Genomic DNA, 11,619 nt, shown 5'->3' with positions numbered 1-11,619 from the left:
GTGATAGAGGCAACTTTGTCAAGGGCATACAGTCAAATCCATAATGGAAAGTTTAGGCACATTGGTCTAAGACATAGTTATGTGAGACAATTACTTACAAATGAGTAATCACAATTGACTTTGTGAAATAATACCAAAATTTGGCAGACCCCTTAACTAAAGATCTTGCATGGGATATTGTATTGAAAACTTCTAAAGGAATGGGACTGAAGCCAGCATCATCTTATCACCAATGATGGAAACTCAACCCAACACTTGAAGCATCAATATCTTGGGTTCAATGAGCAAAGTACATCATATGTTGTGATAACAAGCACTATAATATTTTAAGACGCGTCCCAAAAGTCAGTGCTTGATACCTCTAACATATGGGAAATGTTAAGCTACTTAGCTTTTAATAGACTAATAAATGTTTTAGTTACATGGATATTTTAGATAAGTCTACCTATGTGAGTGTAGGAGGTGGTACCGCTTCCTATGTAACTTGGCCAGTTACTAAAGCGCTCATGAAAACAGGATATAAACACAAGGCCAATCCACATGTCGGCTAAACAATACTTGAGAATTTGAAAACTTATGTGTGAGATATATCTGGTTAGTCAAATAAGGTCGTTGGTTCAAAGCTTGTCTACCATGCCACCTTGATTAACTTGGTGTGTTGTCACTAAGTGAAGTTTCAAGTCCAAAAGACACATTCATCTATACATAAGTTTTCCAAGCTTGTGCAAGATAATTTTTCAAAATTCATTTATTTTGAAAATGGTGGGGGATTATTGGAAAATTTTCAAAATAAATGGTATCTTATTCTAAAAACATGTCTAAATAAATGGTGTCTTATTATAAAGACATATCCAATTAATTGTGCCTTATAGAAAAAGTATCTTTTCACTTAAGGATATAAGTTTTCATGGTGACATGTCACTTGGAGATGCATCATTTCATGGTGATATTTCATTTGAAATGGTTATGGTTCAATTTGGATCATTGATTAAAATTAAATCTTGATCCAATGGCCATGAATGAAGGGGTATCATGAAAGATGACAACCTAAACGAAGGGGCACAAGTTTATCTATAAATAGAGGTCATGTTTAAGACATTTAATGATGAAAATAATGATCCCACACCACTTTTTTCTCAACACTCTTTCCAAAAACGAGTTTCATCACAAAACACTCATTTTTTTGTGCATTAAAAAATCCAATATTTTGTTTTCTGTAGGAACAATATATTGTTCTTGGCAGGCTTGCAACATTTAAGAGTATTCTGGTTTGTTTTCGCCGATGCACAATACAAACAAACAAACAAGTGCTTCACTGTATCCTAGAGGTGTATTTGTTTAACCCATGTGCATCACTCAATTGGTGGGGGCAAATAACGTCTTAAGGAAAGCGACATTTGTAACGTCCCTTGAAGTACACATTATTTTCTGCAGTTTACCTATTACTATTATTTTCTTCCACATACAAAGTTATAAATACATTACTTTACACAATAAAGTTCCACCATTATTATTGTAATTCTTTACATTTGCCATTCCTCACAAGTACATACCACCAACAGTTTTTGTGGCTAAAACAAGCATCTGCTAAAGAAAAACAAGCTTTGGCCTAAAGAAATCATTGGTCATGAAATTTTCCCGTTGGCTGTCCAACTTTGTTTAAGTAAACTGAACATTTTTCATAACAATCTCTCTTGGCTTACGTGGCTAAAAAAATCGTGGCCAAAAACATGTCTCCTTTGTCATTCAAAGTTCTACATCGTATTTGCTTACAATAATGATTCACTCAAAAAAGCGGATTTAGGTGATCGATCAGATAGTTGCCAATAAATAATAAGAAAAATAGATAAACAACAACGATGAATACATAGCAACAACATAGTGCTTTATTTGCTAAAACTAAATTCACTCCACCAGAACAAAAAGCTAACTATAGAATGGGACTAAATGGCAATAGGGATAGTACGAAGGGGTTGAGCCTTCTTTATGGTGAGGCCAAATTTTTCCTCCATGTCCGTGTTCTCATCTTCAAGCTTCCAATCAAAAGAATTAATAAGTGAACCCAACATTAGATATAACATTCTGATTGCTAATGGCAAACCAGGACAAATTCGCCGCCCAGCTCCGAAGGGGATTAGCTCAAAATTCTGGCCTTTAAAATCAACATCTGACCCCAAGAACCTCTCGGGCATAAAAGAATGAGGGTTGTCCCATATGCTTTCATCTCTGCCAATAGCCCATACATTGACAAATACTTGTGCGCCTTTTGGCACTATGAAGCCTTCAATTTCTATGTCTTCTGAGACTTTACGAGGGACTAGTAAGGGAACTGTCGGATGCAACCTAAAAGTTTCTTTAATAACTGCTTGTAGATAAGGTAAACGAGTGATGTCAGATTCCTCAATTGGGTTGCCTTTACCAACGGTTTGTTCTAACTCCAATTTTACTTTCGATAGAGCCTCAGGGTTGTGGAGTAATTCTGCCATTGCCCATTCCATTGTAATTGAAGCTGTGTCATTCCCCGCAATAAGCAAATCCGGTATATGAACTCTGTTAATTCACTTGCCATTTTCACGAGAAATTAAGAAAAAGAAAAAGAAACATTACCGCAAACAAGTGCTTGATATGTTTTGTGTCAATCATTTCACTCTTGTCTTGGATAATATCGAGGACAGTGTCTAACATATCTTTAGATTCGGTGCTAATACTGCAACCATGTTCTTGTCTTTTCTTCAATCGTTGATCAATCAAGCGATCCAACACCTCGAACATCTTGCCAGCATAAAGTGTGTTGCGGCGTCTTATACCCTGCAGATCAAGCTTTTTGAGGAGAGGAAAATGGTCGGACAAGTTAGGCTTTCCTGCTTCTTCCATCATACCCCAAACTGTATCCTTAAACTTCCTCTCATTGGGATGAACCAAATCAATAGAAAATATTGTGTTGGATAACAAATTAATTGACGTATTGAAAGCAGCTTGGCCAAAATCTATTGCCTTACCCGCAAGGCAATTTTCTTCAACATAGGCAAGAAGGTCTTTCATTTTCTTGCGCCGAAGGTCTTGACTGGCATCGAGTTTCTGACTAGTGAAAATATGCATGTTGCACATTTTTCGATAACTTCTCCACAGTGTTGAGATTGGCAGCCAGACCAAACTGAATTCATGGTGCCGGTATGGCTGGGACAAGATTGATTCAGGGACCTTTCGATCACAGGATAATGAGTCATGTTCTTTGAGGATAGCTTTGGCCGTGCTTGGAGAAGAAACCACTACTGTGGTCACCAGGCCAAGTCTTAGACTCATTATAGGGCCATGAGTCTTGGCAAGCTTGGCCAGTGACTTGTGAGGTTTACCACCCAGTTCCAGCAGGTTTCCGATCACCGGATAAGGCCTTGGTCCCGGTGGAAGATGCTTGCGTCGTCCACCGGAATTGAAACTTAAAGCCATCACGCAAAACAATGTGAATACAAGCCATAGTACGCAGCAAATATCCAAATCCATCTTTGAATTGAAGCTAATATTTTGATTTCTCTTTATTTGAAACTCAACACCATCCCTCCCTTCACTTTCTTTTATAGTAGCTGGATACTGGAAGTTGCTTTCACTGCCATTTCAAGGTCAAATGAAATGGATTTGGATTGGAGTTGAGCTGGAGTTGTTCCTACTTAGGGATGGCAAAATTCGGGTCCGGGTCCGGGTCCGGCCTTCCCGGTTCCGGACCCGGATATTATTTTTGTAATCCGGATCCGGATATAAACCCGGATTTTTTGTATCCGGGTCCGGTCCGGGTTCAACCCGGTAAAATCCGGGTTTCTGAATTACGGGTTTTGAACCCGGATCAGTAAATAAAAAAATTAAAAAATTAAAACAGCATATCCAGATTCCAGAACATTCAAAACAAATACCTGCCCTAAATTTTAATGGTTCTGAACAATAAAACATCCACAAATATAAATCTATAACATAAGTTTACAATTCAAAGTTCAAATGTTGAAGATATTATTTCGAATCTATTATCAGCAAGAATCAAAAACATTTCGAAGCATAAATCACATAACAATGCCGAAACTCACGATTCATGAACTTCAACTTCAAGAATCGGCGTCCGACAAAGGCCGCTGGTTTCTAATCGTAAACTTCTGACTGTATCGGAGCTAGTGCTGGTCGCAACGACGGCTGATGATGATGAACACAACGTTTGATGATGATGGTGGTGGCGTTTGATGATGCCGCTGATGATGACGACGGTGGCGTTTCATGGTGATGATGATGATGAAGAATAGATCCGCGAAGGCGAAGCACGATGATGAGGAGACGAGCACGAGCTGAAGAGAAAGGAAATGTTTGGCGCTTTTGGCTTCGGTTTTCAGCAGCAGCAGCTGTGAAAGTGATGAAACTAGGGTTTCTTTTAATGTTTCTATTTATATTAAACATAATTAAAGAAATAGTATAAAATAATATATCCGGGTTTGGGTTTCGGATTTACGGGTTCAGTCAAAACCGGACCCGGAACCGAAAATATCTGGGTTAGTAATTTTACATCTGGATAAAAATCCGGTACGGATTGAACCCGGACCGGATTATCCGGGTTCATCCGGGTCCGGTCCGGATCCGGGTTAAATTGTCATCCCTACTCCTACTTCCCACCTTATCTACATGTAATTTACTCCTCGTCCAAGATACGTCCGACGGGTGTGGAAAAATTAAATAAGGTCAAAATGGCAATTTTACGAGTGAATTAGCAAAATCGTAATTTTACGAGTCAATTAACAGTAACGTAGGGAAATACATACATTTTTCATACTTGATTTTTTCAATTGAATAAGCTGTAACACTTAAAAGTTTTATTTTCATAGTATAAAAGTTTCTTTCCTATTAAAAAAAATGATAATACTAATGTAAATAAAAGAAGAAGTCTATAAAATATCAACAAAAAAAAAAAGTAGCTCACTTTTTTTGGCAAAGGAAAGATAAAAGAATTTGTTAAAAAATATATCAATAATTGTAAAGGTACAAGTTATTATCAGAATTAATGTTTGTCGGATCATATAAATTAAACAACATTTTTCTTTAAAGTTTAAAATTTATGAGAGAATGTGCAGTCTTGCAAGGACCAAAATGAAGATTTACACCAAAAACTCTTGATATTATCATATTTTATTTGGGATTAAGTTTTCAAAATTATTCAGGTGCGTTGGCACCTTTTGGTCTGAATGGGGCTCCGCCCCTTACCTTGACATAGTTGGAGTAATAGAAAGATAATAATCATTAATTTTACATCAGCTGAGATTTGAATTTAGAGCCATGCTTGTATTCATTATCTCAAGTTTTAAATAAATTAAATAATTTTGACATTTTTATCTTTATAATTTCATTGATACAACAGGAGTAATATAGGTTTGTCCTACAATAAGGTTAAAATTTTGTGTTTTACGGAAATAAATTTTACATGAATTGAAATGGCCGTTTGTTTGTTTGTCTGTTTGTTTTTACTTATCTAATACTTTAAACTTATTTTAATTTCAGTAATTTAGCTACTTCATGCGCGTTGGTTTTAACTTAAACATTAAGAATTTATCAAATATTAATGTTTGAATAAAATTAGGCAAAAAAGTTTCATTCAACACTTAATGCTAAATGCTCAATAAATTATTTAATTGCAACGTTCAAAACAACCCTTACCGACATATTTTTTTTCCTACGATACACAAGATTAATGTTTTTGTTTTACAAAATTCTTAAATTATGATAAACATTTATCATCAAAATTTTAGAATAAATCACACTTACTACTATCAAAGAACTTTATAGTTTACTTACATAAAACAAATTATATTTCAATACTATTTTTTTCAAATGATTCTGTATTTCAGTTTGGTCTTCATTTCAATAAGAGAATGACTTCCTCATTAGAAGAGAATTCACTGTATAAATTTGTATTTATATATTGACAATTATATTATTTTAATTTGTATTTAAATAAATTGTAATAAAAATAGATCTCTAGTGAGTAGATTCTCATTTTCTCAAACTGTGAATATCACTAAATTATTAAAAAAAGTAAATAAAAACATGCACTACTAAAATGAAAAATATGTGTATTGAAATCTATTTCATTTATTTTTTTCTTTTTTTTCCTTTTTTCCTCGTTTTGGGTCCAACGACTTCTCTAGTTCCCGTCTCATTCTTTGTCTCCTCTATATCTCATCATGTCCATTAACATCTTTTCCTTTGCCGTGTAGATGCAGGCAAAGAAAACTAAGCATCTGATTTCAATTGAAAATAAATTTCTTTTGGTTTTGAGTCGCACATGTCGATGAGGAAAATTAATCAAATCGTTTAATTTCAAGCTTAATTGTTTTGACCATGGAACTCAAAAGCATGAACTTGACTTAATTAGTCTTTGATGGACAAATTGTAGAAGAAATGTTGAAGAAACGACGAAAAATAATTCTTTAGTTGGGGATATAGAGAGAAATTTGCACAACAAGACTATTTGGAGTGTAACGCAAAATTCTACTAAACAATAATAAAAATATTACTGATTTTGTAATTCGTGGTTGATTCAAAAATGAAAGTTACATATTTCAACAATCAATTGGATGTTTTATTTTATTCCCGGCCCCCCCCCCCCCCCCCCTCCCCCTGCCGGGCCCTTCACTGGGTCTTAACTTACTTTGCGCAATAGCGCAAGTGAAAATCTTTTCAATAGTTGATGATAAGAAAAACTGAAAAAATTTGAGTGGAAGGAGAAATAGAAAAAAATAACTATGAAAGGGAGTGTAGATTCTTGGTAAATAGAGAGAGAAAACAATGAAGGAAATGAAGAAAATGAAGAATGCTGACGAAAAGGGGAGAGGATAAAGAAAAATAAATGTCACAACATCAATGGGTTGAAATTAATGTATCATATCATCATAATCTATCATATCTCGATCATTAATTTTTTTTAATCCAAATTTATTTGTGTATTAGTTACTTTTAAAAAAATAGAAGGGTGGGCAAAATGTGCATATCAATTTTTTAACCCATATCAATCAATTATTAGTTAAATAAAACTATTTAAAAATTACTCAATAAGACTCATGAGGACATAAATATTAAAATATACAAAATTGTTCATATATAAATATTTCATATCATTCACCTCATCATATCCCAACTTCAAAATTTTCAATGTATTTTCTGGTATTTTAAAATCCTATTCCATTTTGTTCATTACTTTCTCCGTCAAAGCCCAACCATATGAGCTATCCTGTATATTGTCTTATGGTGGACAAAATTACAATTCAATTTTCTGAGAAAGCACTCTTTGTTTTGTTTGGGTTATATTTAAATGATTATTTAATTCATTACACTACAACATAAGAGACTTTTAACGGCCTCTAAAAAATGCCGTTTTATGATTAAGATGGAATAAACTATCATGTCATTGATTCATGAGCCATAAAAAGGAAAAAAAGGATTGTGAACCCCCTAACGTTTGGAAAAAGGGACATAAAGTCTTTAAATGTTTCAAAAAAGACATATAACCTCATTTTTTTTTGTAAATTCAGGCCATTCCGAGCCCGGCGGACGAACTTCGCCCACGCCCCCCACCAAGGCTATAGTCCACCTGTTTTTTGGCCATTTTTCCGCTGGGGGGTTTTGGCACCCCGACTTTTGGGAACGGCTGTGCCCGTGGCCTATTTTTGGCACACGGAGGCCGCCCGCAAAGTCTGGGGCCATTCCGAGTCCGGCGGACGAACTTCGCCCGCGCCCCCCACCAAGGCTATAGCCCACTCGTTTTTTGGCCATTTTTCCGCTGGGGGGTTTTGGCACCCCGACCTTCGGGCGCTAATTTTTGGGCGCGGCTGTGCTCCTGGCCTATTTTTGGCACACGGAGGCCGCCCGCAAAGTCTGGGGCCATTCCGAGTCCGGCGGACGAACTTCGCCCACGCCCCTCACCAAGGCTATAGCCCACCCGTTTTTTGGCCATTTTTCCGCTGGGGGTTTTTGGCACCCCGACCTTCGGGCGCTAATTTTTGGGCGTGGCTGTGCCCGTGGCCTATTTTGGGCACATGGAGGCTGCCCGCAAAGTCTGGGGCCATTCCGAGTCCGGCGGACGAACTTCGCCTGCGCCTCCCAGCAAGGCTATAGCCCACCCGTTTTTTGGCCATTTTTCCGCTGGGGGGTTTTGGCACCCCGACCTTCGGGTGCTAATTTTTGGGCACGGCTGTGCCCGTGGCCTATTTTTGGCAGACGGAGGCCGCCCGCAAAGTCTGGGGTCATTCCGAGTCCGGCGGACGAACTTCGCCCGCGCCCCACACCAAGGCTATAGCCCACCCGTTTTTTGGACCTTTTTCCGCTGGGGGGTTTTGGCACCCCGACCTTCGGACGCTAATTTTTGGGCGCGGCTGTGCCTGTGGCCTATTTTTGGCACACGGAGGCCGCCCGCAAAGTCAGGGGCCATTCTGAGTACGGCGGACGAACTTCGCCTGCGCCCCCCACCAAGGCTATGGCCCACCCGTTTTTTGGCCATTTTTCCGCTGGGGGGTTTTGGCACCCCGACCTTCGGGCGCTAATTTTTGGGCGCGGCTGTGCCCTTGACCTATTTTTGGCACACGGAGGCCGCTCGCAAAGTCTGGGGCCATTCCAAGTCCGGCGGACGAACTTTGCCCGCGCCCCCCACCAGGGCTATAGCCCACCCGTTTTTTGGCCATTTTATAAATTTAGTTTTAATTTAAAATTAATTTTATGTCCCTATAATGAATAAATCAATATATTGACCTAAGACATGTCGTTGATGATGTGTATAATGAAATGATTAACTTTTTTATGTAAAAATTAAAATTGAAATATAATTACCTTTTGCCCAAATTATCCACTCTAAATTATCAATATACCCTTCCCAATAAGAAATGATAAGTAATGGATAAAATTAAAATTCACTCTAAAAATAATGAATAATTTGGGTAAAAGGTAACTATATCTTAATTTTAAGTTTTAAATAAAAAGTTGTGATTTCATTGTACACATGACATGTCTTAAGCCAATATATTAATTTAGTTATTATGGAGACATAATAATAATTTTAAATTAAAAATAAATTTACTATTAAAACAAACAGAATCTACATATTTATATAAAGTTGGGACTACTAGAAGTGATGTGACATCACTATTTCTCATATTTGTATATTCTCTATTATCTAATAAATAGAGAAATTTTCTTTCAGATTTGGCTTTTCAACTTCTCATAACTAATTTGTCTGTTATTACACAATCAATATGTAACAGTTCATCAAAAGACCTACTATCTTCTCTAATTGAAATCTTCTTGATCATAAATTAAACAATAATTTATAAACATTTTTAACCACTCTTCTCCTCTGCCTCACCTTAATTTGTAAATTGCAATGCTCACCTCTCTCGGATTCACTGCCGAAGAAGGGAACATACTGAGAGGCTAATATTAATATTCTATTAATTTATATTAATATTTTTAAAAATAATATTAAAACTAGTATAAAATTATGTAAATTAATATTATTAATAATTGTTCAAAGTCATGTGAAGCGCAGTTCTATTTCTTAGTTTATTAATAAAAAGATGGTTATATGTCTTTTTTGAAACGTTAATGGGTTTATATCTTTTTCTCCAAACGTTAGGAGACCCACTGCCCTTTTTCCCCATAGAAAGTGATGTACTTTCAATGGCATAATTTCAGTGTCGTTGATGTTGTCGTTAAAAATGATGTAAGGCAAGAAAAACATGTCATTATTAATTAGTTTAACGACATTTATACCCTTCCATTATACTAAACTTTATGATTACTTTGGAAATGGCCGTAGTGTGAAGCTGATTTTTTATTTTTTTTATGAAGCGATATACTCTCAATTAATTTTTTTTTTTTTTTGCTTACCTTCACATACATATAATTAAAAAGTACATACAATTACACGACACATAATCTCATCCATCATCAATTAGTTTGACAAAAAAGAAAAATTGTACAATGAATTCTAAATAGACAATTTCGCAATACCTCTTATTTCAACTTGTTAAAGTCAACATAGGGAAAAAATAATAATAAAGTTATGACATTTGATACAATAATATTTACAAAGACTTGAAGTTCACTATGCTAGAAAAACATATTATTGTTTAACAATAGTTCACCATCCTTGATTTGAAGTTCCTTTTCCTCTGAAAATGATTAATTTTTTTCTGTCCAAAGACCTGCAATAACATTAAATAAAACCTTTACATACCAAAAAATATAATCAGACTAATACATGATAATAATATAACCTTCAACTTAAAATTTTTATAAAAATTAGTGCCAATGCTATAAGTACATATTGTAAGATGATACCTTTTTCAAGATTTCATTTCATCAATTAATTCACAATGGACACTTGACGACACAAATCCCTCAACTAATCTTCTTGTTAATTGTTCTTTAGCCATAAATGTAGTATATAATAATAGAAAACAGAAAAATTTGCAAAACAAGGTGCTTAAAAAAAATTATACATAATATTCTTAATGGTAAAATAATAAAAATACAGGGTTTAAAAAAAATTAAAAAGTTAAATTGATTGATTTACCTTCATCAAATGAAATTAAGAAAAAAATTAACTACCTATCGAGGATTTTGGACGATTGATGTTTCAAGTAATTGATAAACAAGTTTAAGCAAATTGATGATTGATTAAAAAAAATATGTTGTTGATTGAAGTACAGAGCGTCAAGCGTATCAAGGTAGAGAGAAAGAGCTCATTTTGACATGGGAACCATAAGAATTGAAAAGGGAAGATGAGATTTTTTATATGTGAGTGAAATAGAAAAATAAGGAATTTCCTATCGTTAGAGATTAACTTGCAAAGAGAGAGAGATCTCATCTAATTGGGAGTAAACACAAAAAATTATTTAATTCCCTAATTTTTAGGATTTTGATTTAATGGCATATGAAATATGGCATATAAAACTCAATATTAATGGCACCTAAATTATGCTTTCAAAAAGTGTTATCACAGCATTCCAAAACTATATGTTGTTATTAAACAATAAAATAATGTTTATCTACGGCATGCTTTTAATATATGCCATGTTATTATCTTTATCTTTATGATAACAACGTTTATAATAGACATACCATCTTTAATTATTTACAACAGCAGTTAATTATTGTTGGATCATAAACTTTATCCAAGATAAATAAATTCAAGCCCAACTCATGGAAGGTTCCATGAGTAGGTATAGTTTGTGAGATTTGAATTACTTGTAGTGGGTGTGGTAGATGTCGTTGGTGAAGTAGGTAAGCCGTAGGTTTTGATGGATGGTGAGGATTTGTGTATTCGTTGAATAAATGAATGGTTGTGATTAGTTTGTTTCATGTATAAATACCCCCTCTCCCCTTTGGTTTAAGCATCAAGTGAAGTAACAAAATCTCTAAGGTGTAGAGAGTGAAAAATAAGAGTTGTAATTGGTGAGGAGTGTTGTTGAAGAAATAAAATAGTATTTTTGTGTGTGTTTTATTTATTAATTATCCAACAAAGTGGTATCAGAGCTAGTGTTCGATGCTATATATTGTCATATATCATATCAAATCGAAGATCTCGACGAGAGGAACGTG

General features: G+C 35.2%; 1 protein-coding gene across 1 annotated transcript; it reads right to left on the bottom strand.

Annotated features, from left to right (window-relative positions):
* Positions 1–1,943: 1,943 nt before the first annotated feature.
* LOC18034860 (geraniol 8-hydroxylase) lies at positions 1,944–3,501 on the bottom strand. The gene is made up of 2 exons (XM_024179171.1): positions 2,615–3,501; positions 1,944–2,550 (listed from the first exon to the last, which is right to left on the bottom strand). The coding sequence occupies exons 1-2, from the start codon at positions 3,499–3,501 to the stop codon at positions 1,944–1,946; spliced, it is 1,494 nt and encodes a 497-aa protein (XP_024034939.1).
* Between the last annotated feature and the right edge of the window lie 8,118 nt (positions 3,502–11,619).

Source organism: Citrus clementina, unplaced genomic scaffold, assembly GCF_000493195.1.
Source record: "Citrus clementina cultivar Clemenules unplaced genomic scaffold, Citrus_clementina_v1.0 scaffold_8, whole genome shotgun sequence".
Lineage (NCBI taxonomy): Eukaryota > Viridiplantae > Streptophyta > Magnoliopsida > Sapindales > Rutaceae > Citrus > Citrus x clementina.
This window is presented reverse-complemented; position numbering and strand designations above follow the sequence as displayed.

Excerpts from the sequence above, each read along its gene's own strand:
- LOC18034860 (XM_024179171.1), bottom strand. The coding sequence starts at position 3,501 with ATGGATTTGGATATTTGCTGCGTACTATGGCTTGTATTCACATTGTTT. Across the intron at positions 2,551-2,614 it reads ACAAAACATATCAAGCACTT|AGTTCATATACCGGATTTGC; the intron begins GTTTGCGGTAAT and ends GTGAATTAACAG.